General features: G+C 41.4%; 1 protein-coding gene across 1 annotated transcript in view; it reads right to left on the reverse strand.

Annotated features, from left to right (window-relative positions):
• CNKSR3 (CNKSR family member 3) overlaps positions 1 to 13,448 on the reverse strand; it is a 132,742-nt gene that overhangs the window by 41,212 nt on the left and 78,082 nt on the right. The window contains exons 13-14 of the mRNA XM_009887613.1: positions 2,353 to 2,367; positions 2,095 to 2,132 (exon numbers count right to left, since the gene is read on the reverse strand). Coding sequence (XP_009885915.1) covers positions 2,095 to 2,132; positions 2,353 to 2,367 — 53 coding nt within the window. The remainder of the gene's footprint in view (positions 1 to 2,094; positions 2,133 to 2,352; positions 2,368 to 13,448) is intronic.

Below are 13,448 nucleotides of genomic sequence, written 5' to 3' on the forward strand. Positions count from 1 at the left end.
GAAAACTGTGGAAGGCAGAGTTATTACCAGTAAAACCAATGATGCAGACCAGGGGCATAACAGCAGTTTCAGATGTTAATGTACTGTAGCTACCAGACATAGACACTAGAACAATCTGAAACTGAACCAAATGTCATTATTTTACTATGCTTCTGACAGTGGTGGATGTTTCTCTACAAAGCTCAATTTCCCGATAACAAATGATTTATTTCATTATCACAGGTTCAACTGAAAAACTAACGAAAAAAAAATCAGATATATTTTTAGCTCTTGTTGTTATCAGGGAAAATCCAAAAGCAATAATCCTCAAAAAGCTCTGAAATAAATGCAAAACATTAGTTATTTGCTACTCTAGGAGGGTCATCATTTTTGTGCAAGGCTGCCGATACGGGGTAGGTTTTAATCTTTTTTGGTAGGTTTTGGTTTACTCATCGATTTACCAAGACCTGAAGGCTGAACATGGGATAGCGATCCTGCAGGACAATGCAGGCTTCAAACTTGGCATCCTCCACTTGGCAAATACACCCATGAGCCACTTGCAAAGAGAGATGTACAACTGAATGTTGTTCACAGCCCCTTCTGTGCTAGGCAGGCTCCACCGATGAGCAAAATTGTATGAGAGAAGTGACAACTTCAGTGAGAGACTTCTGTCAGTTTATATTTCCACAGAATGACAGTATGGTTGAACTTGGCTCCTCTTCAGTTTTGAGGGTAATCAACCTATTTTGCAGCTGCAAGTTCTTAGGTGGGGCAGGAGCTTTCCTCTTGGTACTAGAAGTCTTCTACTTCCATCCTTCCCCTTCTCCAGAGGTTTTGCTTACTTTGATAGCTGGAGTAGACACTGCCTACTTGTCCATTGCAGTTGGGGACTGAGGGTCTTCAAGCTGTTGTGTCTCAGAGAAGACCATATCTATCTCCCTTTCATCAGCCTGCTCACTTCCTCCTGTACCTCCTCCACTTGGCAGCACAATGCCTCCAAGATGGCACACCTCCTGCAGGGCAGAGGGCCATCTCTCCTGGCCTCAGAGGGAGGTCCCAGGCATTTCCTGCAGCCTGGGACTTGGAGGGCAGCATCCACCATCTGAAGCTCAGTCTGTGTGGAAGCCTCTACCCTAGCAGGGGCAGCTGGTCCCACATCTGTTAGGGAAACTGCCCTGTTACCACCACGTCAAAGACCCCCTTACTTCACTCCTTCACACTGTGCTGCTGGGTCTGTTGTCTTCTGTCTGGGCCTAAGTCTTAGATAGGACACTCCTGAGCACCAGTTAAAGGATGCTTGACCTTCCCTAATCAAAGGGAGCTGCATCAAAGGCTCCAGGCACTCCTGGTCTAGAGCAGCTAATCACACTCATTAGCAGCTGATAGAGCTTCCTCGGGCCCACACCCTTGTGGCTCCCCTTATCTTGTCCTTGCCTGACAGCAAGGATTTGCAAAGGTATGTCATGGAGGCTACATGTTTCCAGCCTCCCTTCCAAATGGGTGGCCTTGAGCAAACATCACCGGGAACCAAACTCAGGTGGGCAGCATCCCTTTGCAGGGCTGCCAGGAGCAGTGGAGGGTCACCCCAGGGGATGCTTCTGCCTAGAGACTGAGGGGCTTACAGCCTGCAGACTCCCCAGGGAAATAGGTGTATGAGGCTGTTTTGGGGGAAGCAGAGGTATTGGGCTAATACCAACAACCAGACTTCATGTCTCATGTCACAATGCATGAGTCTGAGAAGGCTCCAGAGGCAGCTATGATCAATAGATCATCTTCTGCAGAGCTGTATTTTCCTTAAGCTTGTCAATAGTTAGATATGTGGCTAGGAAAATTCTTTGATAAGCTCATGTGTCCTAAGTTACTGTTTTCTCATCCCTTGAGGGGTGTGACTTGGAAGTAGCATCAGGCCCATACAATAGACTTCATTTCACCCTTAAAGCAGAACTGGGTCAGCCTGTGGCAACCTCACCATTTGGCCTGGCCCGGCCCATAAGCAATATCCTGTTTAGATATTGATGTTTTCCACAGTCTTCTATGATTACAAAGACACGACCTCAACATACAACCTCTTCAGCTGATCAGTAGTTACTCTGGCATAACTTCAGTTATACTTACAAGAGCATTGCCATCAGCTTCCATTAATGTTTTCAGAGCTTAGTGGAAAAGCTGTAAAAAGAGAGAGTTTTATTTACTTACGTTCTGTATTATATTTTCATATAACATAAGTCTTGACAGTAGAGAAAAAAAAATGTGTTAATACACTTTTGACCTGCCAACTTTACCCTTCCCACTCTTCCCACCACCTCAAAAAAAAACCTTTTCCAAAGATAATGCTATGTTACGTGACCTGATTTTACCAATTTAGAAGTTAACCAGTGCTAAGGAACACTAATTCAAAGGTATCCAAGCTTTTGTAAGACATAAACAGAATAAAACTCATGGATGTGGTTTGGAGTTTGGGGGCAGGGAGGAGTGTTAGGAAATGAATAGAGAATAAATAAGTAAAACTGGGGGTGGGGCTTTTTGTTTGTTTTGGTTTTACTTTGAAAGAAATCTATAAGACTTTGATTTAAGTTTGGTTGAGCTAGTCCCAGTGTTTTCTGGGAATTCTAATTAGCTAATATGCCCACACTCTTGAGCAGGATGGGATCTCGTACCGGACCACCCATTCTATAATGAATTGCAGTTTTTCCTTTTGGAGAGCAAAATATGTGCAGTCCAACATCAGATGCTAGGGTTTATTTTCCAAAGACACACAAAGTTAGCAGTTATCCATTTAGGTGACAGTTCAGGTGACTTCATTTGGCATACTCGATGAATAGTCAACTCCTTACATGATTTTCCTTTGGCTGGATGCTGAAAGAATCAGTGCCGTGTACAAGATGAAAGAAAACATACCAAATTTTTAGTGCCAGCACAGGTCCTATAAAACTCACCCCTCTGCGTATGAAAGAAACATTCAGTGTAACGGGAGAGGATACAAGACTGTTGAAGTGAGCAAGAAAGGATTTCCAGAAATAGAGCTGCACTTCAGAAGAACTTCTAATAAGAACTTTTTCCTGTTACTAAAACCAGTAATTTAAGATATATGCCAGTCCTCATACATAATATTTGTTTTAGTTTGAGTATAAAATCTTAAAACAGAAAATAAAAACCCACCTACTGGCTTCCAGCAATTTCAAACCAAAAATAGAAAGGCAAACAAATACATATTTTTCTGGCTCCCAACTGTTTCTGTTAAAAAATAGAAAGAAGCACTATCTGTAAGTGGCTCAAATTGAAGTAATATCATGATGAGGAGAGATGTTATGGCAAATAATTTCAAGGATGTTTAGAAATCATAGCTAGTATAAACAAACAGAGGAAACACCTTTAGTTATACAAGCAAATTAACACTGAGCCTCAAATACCGAGCCAGAAAGCAAGGGAATAACAGACCAAATCATAGTAATTATTGTGACATGTGGCCTTTTTCCTGTCATTTCTTCATTTCATGTGTGCTTTGGGTTTGGAGAGGGTGGGGTTTAACTATAGGAACTGCACAGATTTGAATCAGCCATGGTACCAGGAGCAAGAGGAGAAGCGTTAGTTAACTGGCAAGGAAACGCTTCCGCCTGCATGCTTTGTGCCAAAGGAGTTGAAATGGATTTCAGCAGAACCTTTTCAGTGACTTGAACTCAAACTTCTATTTAGTTTCCAGACACTGAATAAGCAATCTTTGAGTCAGCTTCCAATTTTCAAAAGCAGCACTGACTTCTGTCTCATTCTAATTAAGAGTATAATTTATTATTCCCTGTGTAAAGAAAGGTATAAAAAAAAATAAAAATCACATATTCACTGCAGAAATAACTCTCATACACATAACTTGAGTTTATTTCTCCTAAGTAAACCCAACCTGAGTAAGATTAGTTACACAGTGAAATAGCATTAGGATCATAATGTCTGCTCAAGTGTACTCAGCGATTGCAAAACCAACATTTCAGAAGGGCATAACCGGTTTATCTCTACACTACAGTAAAATAAGGGTTTCCTTTCAATTTTCTGTAGGAGCACTGTGGGAAAACCATCTATCCTTTCTAAACAGACTGGTGAATTAGAAGAAGGAACTGGATATATGTGGCCAGTCAAGTAGAGCTAGTCTATATCCACCTTACTGGATGGTTCAGCATGAAGCTGCAGGGGCCATCTCTGGGAAATATACCTCCCCAGTCCCCAGTATTCCCATCCCAGACACTGCAGTTAGCATCCCTGGCTGAGCTGTGCCCCTCATGTGCCCTCTGTGCATCATAGGTGGTCACACCATGGCAGCCCACAACCTTGTCCAGGGCTGACAGTTTTGCTGGCAGAAGAGCTTCCCAGCCCATGAAAGCTACACCTGAGCTCGGCAGATTGGCAGGCCAGGGAGAGGTTAGTAGGAGACAACACTTGTGTTCATACCACCATGAGAGTGTCCCGATTCCTAACTGGAACAGCTGCAACAGAAGACTTGGCTCAGACCACATAATTTCATCGCATTCAGGGCACTATATTACAGACTGGAGACATCCATGTGTACGTCCTTGTCCTGACTTAGGTGGACACTGAATTTGAAGTGGGGTCTCACCCCCAAAGGTGTACCCTAAACACCAAGGCGAGGATGTGGGATTCCAGCCCTCTTCCTAAGCCTTACCATTTGCAACAAAATAAGATCTAGGAACAGAAGGAGAGGGGAAACCCTCCAGCCTACAGATTAAGGCACCCACATGGAAAACATGCGCCAGGATAGCAGTCTGCTGTGAACGATGTTCAATTCACTAAAATTGCAAAGTGAAACAAACCAAAGACAGAAAATAAAACAAGGCACAGTGAAACTTGTCCCACTTCAAATAGCTTTTTTATTGAGAAAACAAACTCGAATCTCTCACTTTCTGGAGGATAAAATGTAATGATCTACCGGATAAAAGCAAAGGGGATGAATTTGGGACTTGGGTCTTTTTAGTCTAGAGAAAAGACAACTGAGGGGGGATCTTATTAATGCTTATAAATACTTAAAGGGAGGGTGCCAGGGGGGTGGGAACAGTCTTTTTGCAGTGGTGCCCAGTGATAGGACAAGAAGTAACAGGCACAAACTTGAACATAGGAAGTTCCATCTAAACATGAGGAGGAACTTCTTTACTTTGAGGGTGTCAGAGCACTGGAACAGGCTACCCAGAGAGGTGGTGGAGTCTCCCAATCTGGAGACATTCAAAACCCGCCTGGACGCCATCCTGTGCAACCTGCTGTAGGTGACCCTTCCCTGGCAGAGGGGTTGGACTAGATGTTCTCCGGAGGTCCCTTCCAGCCCTGACCATTCTGTGATTTTGTGGTTTACATTATCAGTTTGTAAACCATACCTACATTCCTTTGGCTTCCTTAGAGGTGCCCAAAACAACTCATTTAATTTAAATCTGAATGGAATATAATATGTCAAAAGTGGTTTCAGCTAAAAGATTTCTATTCCAAGTTTTAGAGGGTTTTTTAATTTGATTGAACAGCTGAACTATAAATATCAGTTAGCATAGTTTTATTGGTCCCACTTCACTCCTGTTCTTTCAATAAGAGTAATAAACAAATAGGTACATGAGTAATAGCTGATGCAACAAATGTGGAAACACAGCAAGTGACTTATCAGAAATATCTTGCAATCATTTCCATTTGACTACATCATCTCTTCTGAAATAAATAGAAATATCTCTGTTAAAGAGCAAAGGCAATGTTAAGGGTGGAAAAAAGGGAAGAAAACCACTGAGGTTCCAATGATTCTAGTTGCAAAAAAGCAATCTTAATTCATTAGTAATATCGTCTTGTGGAAGTCAAAATCCACAAGGCCTGATGCTGTGTCTTACCAGTTACAAGCTACAGTGAGTATGTCGATCTGCAATGATATTGGTATAAGCCTGCCAGACATGCCTTCCAGGCGTCCCTCAGATGACATCCAGAATGGGCATATGCCTTCCTGCTTCTGAGCAAAATATTTGAGATATGTAACATGACTCAAACTATTTGTGTTGCAGAAGCACCCAAAATGTGCATAGCTCAGTTCCTGTTCAGATGGCATTGACATAGACTACCCAAAAAAAAAAAAAATCTGCTTTACCAAGCACCAAGTCAGGGCTGTAAGACAATCTGGAAAATAAGATTTTTGCCTTCCTTCCGTTTACATTTCTCACACTGGTCACCAGCTGTAACCTCTCTGCTTGCTTTCTGTTTATTTGTCTGCCTGCAACAATCTGCACTTCAATGAGCAATGAATTAACAGGTGATATGAAACTAGGGATAGTCCTACAAAAATTTCCCCAAAAAAAAAAAAAAAATCAATCACATATCTCACTTACCAGGCATTAGGAATAGCATTGCCCCAAATTGTAGTAGTGCTTGAAGCACTGTCCTGTGGCAAGGAGACAGCCTTACATAATAGTCCTAAATTATCACATTAACTCTAACCAGGGTTCTTGCAACAATGCAGGGGAAAAATAATCACAGCGATTGTAAGCTCCTAATTGTCCTTTGGGTTACTAGACATCAATTTAATCTGACAGAACCATTAACTATGAATTAATCAGATCTAGTCAGTTACTTAAGTGGTTAATTAGCTGTCTAAATTGATTATCTTACTTGTACAAGGAGTTTCTTGATCTGCAGATTTGCTTGATTTGCTTTCATTTACTGGTTCACCAGGAAAGTTGATAATAAGCCGGTGCTTTGCCACATTAAGACACTTTTCACAAAAGGTCATGGACCATCCCAGCCCAGTGAAGTTGTGTTCCACCCACCCTAGTCCCCATGACTTCATATTTTGAATTGCAGATGAAACTACAAACTCACCCTTAGCATCAGAAACAAGAAGTCCATTAATGTATCATCATAAGTCATAATTGTCAGAGTATACCTTCAGCTTTGGCCACAATGGATAAGTTTAAGCTTGTTAAATAAAAATTACCCTTTGAAAAGTCAAAATGGTTCTTATCACAGGCCTTGCAGTGAGAAACTGCTTGTGTCCCATTATAATACAGTTGGTTATAACCTTATTTTCAAATGCATTTGAAATTATTCAACCCCTCACCTCCAAGCAATTCAAAAAGACAACTTCTGACTCCATTTGAGGGACAGCCAGGAAAAACTGGAACTGAACTGGAGTTCACTGCTCCCATCTCGGAGACATAAAGGGTCTGAAGACATCACCCTGCTTGGATCACGGCCAGGTCCTGTCAGTCCAGCCAGGAAGCCCAAAACCAGCAGATTACAAGTGTTGGCAGCTCTGAGCAAGCAGTTGCAGGAGCCCACGCTCACCACCTTTGGGAGGAGAGGGGCTGGAAAGAAAGAAGAGGTTCAACTGAAGAGAGATGCTCCAGCTGCCTCTGCGGCCTCACAGACAAAAACAAAAAATCAAAATGGCATGCTTAGTGAAGCTTGCATGCCCCAAATGTGAGTTTGCACGCAGACTCCTTATAGTGTTGAGCTGATTCCTAATGCTGTTATGTTTTAACGCCAAGGAAGAGTTTCCAGAAACATTATGTGCGATATTGCAATTACTACTGCCTCCTAGCTGGCTCTTTTGCTGTGGCAGGCAATAAAAGCAAACAAAGTTAAGTTGGCTGGAGAAACGGATGAAGAGTTAGTGCAGTTAACGGGTAAGGAAGCACTCCAGGTCTAAAGAAGCACTTCCCTGGTGTTCTGCACATCTTTGGAAGAGAGCAGAAGACCAAACAGAGGGGAGGCAGGAAAAAAGAGCTTAAAGCTTATAGACCCTCTTGAGATAACAATCTAAGAGGTTTCTCTTGAGGCAAGTCCCCATATAGATGAGGAGAGAGTGAGCATCATTCCCTCCTCTATTTTTTCAGATCAGCCATTCAGCAAACGTAAGGAGAAAACGAGGGGGATGCTTCCCCCCAGCACAAAGGCACAAAACCACTGCACTAATTGTAAACATGGATCATCACAGTGACAGGAACCTGAGACGTCCTCACTGGCAGGCAGTTCTGACAAACATTTGCTGTCAAGACATCACAGGTTTTATGCATCCAATGGAAGGTAAAAATTGAAAGAAATTAATCGTGGCAATATGCTGCTGCAAAACATTTTGTGAACTTGGAGGATGAGGTTTGGAGGAAAAAAGACAGAGAAAAGGTATGGTCATCAAAATGAACCAGAATTCCTAAGATAAGACTAAAAAAAATTCTGCCAGACAGAGCTGACATGGGGAGGCTGCCTGGCGCACCTCAGCTTCCAGCTCTGCCCCGCACAGTTTCAAGGACAAACTGGCTCTGGGGTGCTTCCCTCAGCACACACAGTGGCGTTTTCCTTTTGGAGAATTGTTACTATCTCCTCTCCAGTGGCCATTGGGATGAAAACCTGCCTCCAAGGCAGGAGTCCACCAGGCAAGGAAGGCTTCCTGCTGCCCAGAGGGACTCAGCACCCACCCACACATTGCCCGAGCCATCTTGTAGGCAGCAATAATTTGATTTAAGGCAGCAGAGCCAAAGAGCAGAAGCTGACCAGTCCTTCCCACTGTTTACAGCTTCCCTCCAGGGCACTGTGAATGGAGTTTTCTCCTATGTCCAAAAAAACAGAGTTACCTGTGCAATATTTCCCAAGGTGCCACCCTCATGAGAGATGCAACAGGGACATTCGGTCCTGTTATAAGTGGCCACAACTACAATGCGATACACCAGGATAACAGGAGCACACTTTTGGCTCCTGCATTTGAGAACAAAAGGCCACAAAAAAATTGTTACTGTTTTCACTTTCTGAAGCTTAGGTATGAAACCTCTCCTCCTTTCTTCCACCCAGGCAATGTTAATTACAGCAACAGCTCTATAAAAAAGGCCAGCATTCACAATTCCAGAGAAATGTCAAGAGAAGAGCTTTTAAAAAGTAAAGCAAAATTGTTATGCTGGTGATTATGAGGATCAAGTAAGGAAGAAGTAGCCGGGGGACTTGCTGTTTCTTCCATCAAAGGCTTGCACTCCACATTCACATAGTTCACATCAAACAGAAGTCTTGAGGTCCTGTTTGATTCTTTATTAAAAGACCAGGAGCACTGAGGAGTTTATCTTCCTTTCACCCTTCACAGTATACAAAGTACATGCACTGTACAGAAGCATCACCTCCGCAATAGAACAATCTCAGAGGGGTGAGGTACAGCAATGGCAAACTGCACTGGCAGGTTGCACCACAAGAGTGAAACTGCTCCTGCACTACAATGAAGCCTGGTCAGCCATGGAGATTTGCATGCAGTCTTCTTTTCCCCATGGGTGAAAGGCATTCCCCCAGGAACAAGAAAACGGAGGAAACCGGACTACACATCAGAGCTTTTCTAGAGAAATTTAACTGGCACCTGTTCCCCAAATCAACACCCACGTGCTTGTATGTAACATGGATCTTCTCCAAGGTCCAGGACAGGCAGACCAGCAAGCCGAGCAGGCGACTGGGAACCCAGTGCTGTTCTCAGTATATCTAAGTTAGACCAGATATGGACTGCAGGGAAGCAAAATAATGACCTCTAGGATAAAAGCTCAAAGGTATGACCATAGAATGGCAGTTTGGAAGGGACCTCAAGGATCATCTGGTCCAACCTTTCTTGGCAAAAGCACAGTCTAGACAAGATGGCCCACCACGCTGTCCAAATCTTAAAAATTTCCAATGCTGGGGAATCCCCCACTTCCCTAGGGAGATTATTCCCGTGGCTGATTGTTCAAATGATGGTAAGGTGCTCTTAGAAACTCTTTGCCCTAGGAATCCAGTCTAATCCTTAGTTGCTTCCCTGCTTCTAGACTATTTCACCAGTAGATTTGGTTTTCTTTTAATCACATTAACTCTTACTATCTGTACAAATTGCTACCAGCCATCTCTACTTTAACTTATGCTTGCAATGAGCAAAGGAAGAAAGCCTGCTATACCACCTATAAAGAGCATAGTAAGAATATCTGCTAGAAGATAGCCTCCCACCAGCATGAAAAGGGGGTCTTGTCCAAGATGGGTAACATTACAAGCGGGTTCACTCTGGGAAATTAAATAAAACTTAGAAAAAACTATTACTGGGTGCAAAAGATTACTGCAATACTTTTCTGCAGCCATCAGCACCTCTAGGCATTCAGGATTTACTATGAGTCTTGCTTCATAAACACTATAGCCTTTGCCAGAACATCTGCACACAGAAATAAATCATTAAAGATAACTATTTGTTACTCCTGCAAATGCAGCTCTGCCTATATCAGACACTTTCTTCATGTATCTTACAGAAATGAAAGTGTTTCCTTACTCCTTTTCTCTGGGGGTGCCCTCATTGTAGTAAAATCTGAAAGGAAAGCAGTGAGCATTTTTCTAAAGGAGAAGGTAATATGGTAAAACTATTTACATAAAACTAAAACCCGAACTTGTTCTTTCACAGGAACAATTTCCAGGTTTTCTCAGATTCGGATTTTTTTTTTATGTCATAAGCCATATTTCACCAACCATTTTCCCTCAATTTCCACCATATTATGGCTCTCCCAATCCTTTATACAATGTTAAAGCTCTATCTGTCTCTCTCCTTTTTCCTCTAAGGAGAAATTCTCTCTCTTATCTGTTTTTTGTTTGTTTGTTGTTTGGGGTTTTTTTCCTAAACCAGTACCCAGCTGTTTATGTCCTTTTGTATTTAGATGAGTGTACTCCAATATAGACTACCTCTATTTTTTAAATTAGTTCTTATACAAGTATCTTTCAAGTTTTACACAAGAAAAGCAAATAGACAAAATAACTTTTAGACTTCCCACTGATAAAAAATATTAATAAAGACAAAATAAAATTAATGTTATGAACCATTTAATGGCACTGTATAGCTCAGTAATTGCAGCCTCAATATTTACATTTACTTTTATGATCCTCTTTAAATAAATTATTTTTAATTGTTACTTCAGTTTTTCCTCTCATGCCATGTGCTATTTTGGCAACAAAGAAATTTGGCAACAAAACCCCCATGGTAGTACAAATAATTAACGAGCAGAAAATGCTTGGAGAAAAGCAACCCCATGCTTGGTATTTCCCATTGCAGCAGAGCTATAATTTGTACCAGTTGAAGAGTCTGAGTCTAACATAAGGATTTGAAACACCCATAATTTAAATTGTCTCAGTTTAAATCAGCTCACTTGATGACACAACTTTCAACACACGCTTTTTCTGACATGGGGAAGGAATGGCGTATTTGCCTTCCTAGCTGATCTCTCAGGCTTTACTCAAGTAAGTACCATGATGCATCATGTTTCTGTTGGCAGCTAGATAACTCCTCATGCCTTCTGACCAGATATAATTTAGCATGTCTGTTTTGCAAGCCTTGCCAAGCACAACAAGATTATAATACTCCTGACTTGTTAAAATCATGGAAAAGATTGGAAAGATTGAAAGACCATCAAAAGATTTGGATACAACTCCTCTAGGCGCATCACTGGCAGAACACAACAGAATTACTACCTCATGATGGGTGGTGGTGCTTTTCAGACACAGAGGCACGACCAGAAACACCTCAGAGAGCACACAGAGCTCTGAGGGGAACCTCTGAATGCAAAAGTCCAACTCAATACCAGTAAGCACTTTGTCTTTCTGGGCAAGAGCTATTACTGTCCATTCCACACTCTGAAGTATTTCTGAAGAACTATCTTGAAGCTAGTCTAAGTATGAACAAGATAAGCATCACACTTCAATGACTTTAACAGGCCAATATGACAATCTTAAATACCATCAACTAATATGAGTTTTATTCACTAAGTTAACGCCATAATCATGGTGATTTCTCATCTTCAACCTATCATTAGTTCTACTTTGTACTTCTCTTCCACTGAGAATCTCAGAGAAAAAAATGTTTTCCTTAAAAAAAAAAAAAAAAAAAAATCACATTTGGTCTCCTCCCAAAACCCAGAGATTTTAAAACATAAAATATAACAACTTCATTTAAAAAAAAAAATACAGCTTTGAAGGAAAAGTCCCGCATTCTTATAATGAGAAAAATGAACAGAATTGTTTTTATCTAAAAACATAATTTAGATAACCGGTCTAACAACTAAACGACTAATCAAAAACATTTTTTTTCAATGGTATCATCTCACAATATTATTTCCTTTTTTCATTAATCTTTCCTTTTGCTGAAACCTATAGCCCAACATAGGATGATAAACACATTAATTGGAATCAAACCACAATATCATGTCTAAAGTTCATTATGTCCCAATTTAAAAATATTTATTTTTCAAGTTCTATTACAGGCCTTAAATTTCAATTTGATAATTTACATACAGTTGAGCAATAATATAAAATGCACTCAAATTCCTAAGAAAGTTGGGGCAAGAAACCCACTTCTCATGAAGTGGACAGACTTTTGACCATCAATCTGTGATTTATTGAGATCAACGTGAAGGAAAAATCCAAGCTACTCCAAACAAGGAAACTGAACTTTTCCATAGGACTCACTCTCAAAATGTTTGTGTTTGTTTTGTTTGTTGTTTTGTTGTTTGGGGTTTTTTTTAAATGTCTGCCACTCCAGAGTTTAAGCTCCAATTCTTAGCAGAAGAAAGTGAGCTGACCACAAATATTAGCATAAGAGAATGCTGAAATGTTGAATTCAAGGTAGCCAAGGCTGAAACTCCACAGGACTTTGTAAGTCAGGTCAGAAGGTCAAACAGCTGTTCAAACTGCATGTCAGTCAAGTTTTCAGCACATTTCATAATGTGTTGCATGTGCAACCAATATGTTCCGACTATGTCACTTCACTAAAAGTGGAAGAAGGCGGGCACAGCAGTGGAGAAAAGATGCAAACTTTAATTGAGCACCTGATGTCCTTTCACATCCATGGTAAGGCAGTGGAACAGGTTGCCCAGAGAGGTTGTTGAGGCCCCATCGCTGGGGGTGTTCAAGGCCAGGCTGGATGTGGCCTTGGGCAACCTGGTCTAGTGGGAGGTGTCCCTGTCTATGGCGGGGGGGTGGAACTCGATGATCTTCAAGGTCCTTTCCAACCTAAACTATTCTGTGATTCTATGATCCACAGGCAGCAACATAGGGCCCAAATATGATATATTGTGATACAGCGTAAAGCCCTAAAGTAGAAGCAAAATAGGTAAGCATGCTGAGTATCTGCCTCTAAAGCTGTCCAAAGGTATCCATCAGGAGACAGATGAGCTAGAATGCAACCACCATCTGAAAACAGATCTCATCAGAAATTATCAAAGTGGAGGAACTGGAGAAAGCCCTATGGACTCAGCAATTAACCAAAACAAGACTAAGATGTCTCCTCTTTGGTTGCAGGAACACAAGACCAGGGTTAAGTTGCTGTAATTCATAGTGTTTCTAGGACTGTATCTCCACAATGCATCTTTACTGGAAACACAGTTTATGCCAGGCACAGACAATGCATCCAGAAGACAGAAAACTGCTGGAGGATCTTGCCTACCCCTGCACAATGGCATGTACTACACGGTGCTTTA

The sequence above is a fragment of the Charadrius vociferus genome, unplaced genomic scaffold, assembly GCF_000708025.1.
Source record: "Charadrius vociferus isolate BGI_N301 unplaced genomic scaffold, ASM70802v2 scaffold176, whole genome shotgun sequence".
In the NCBI taxonomy this organism is placed as follows: Eukaryota; Metazoa; Chordata; class Aves; order Charadriiformes; family Charadriidae; genus Charadrius; species Charadrius vociferus.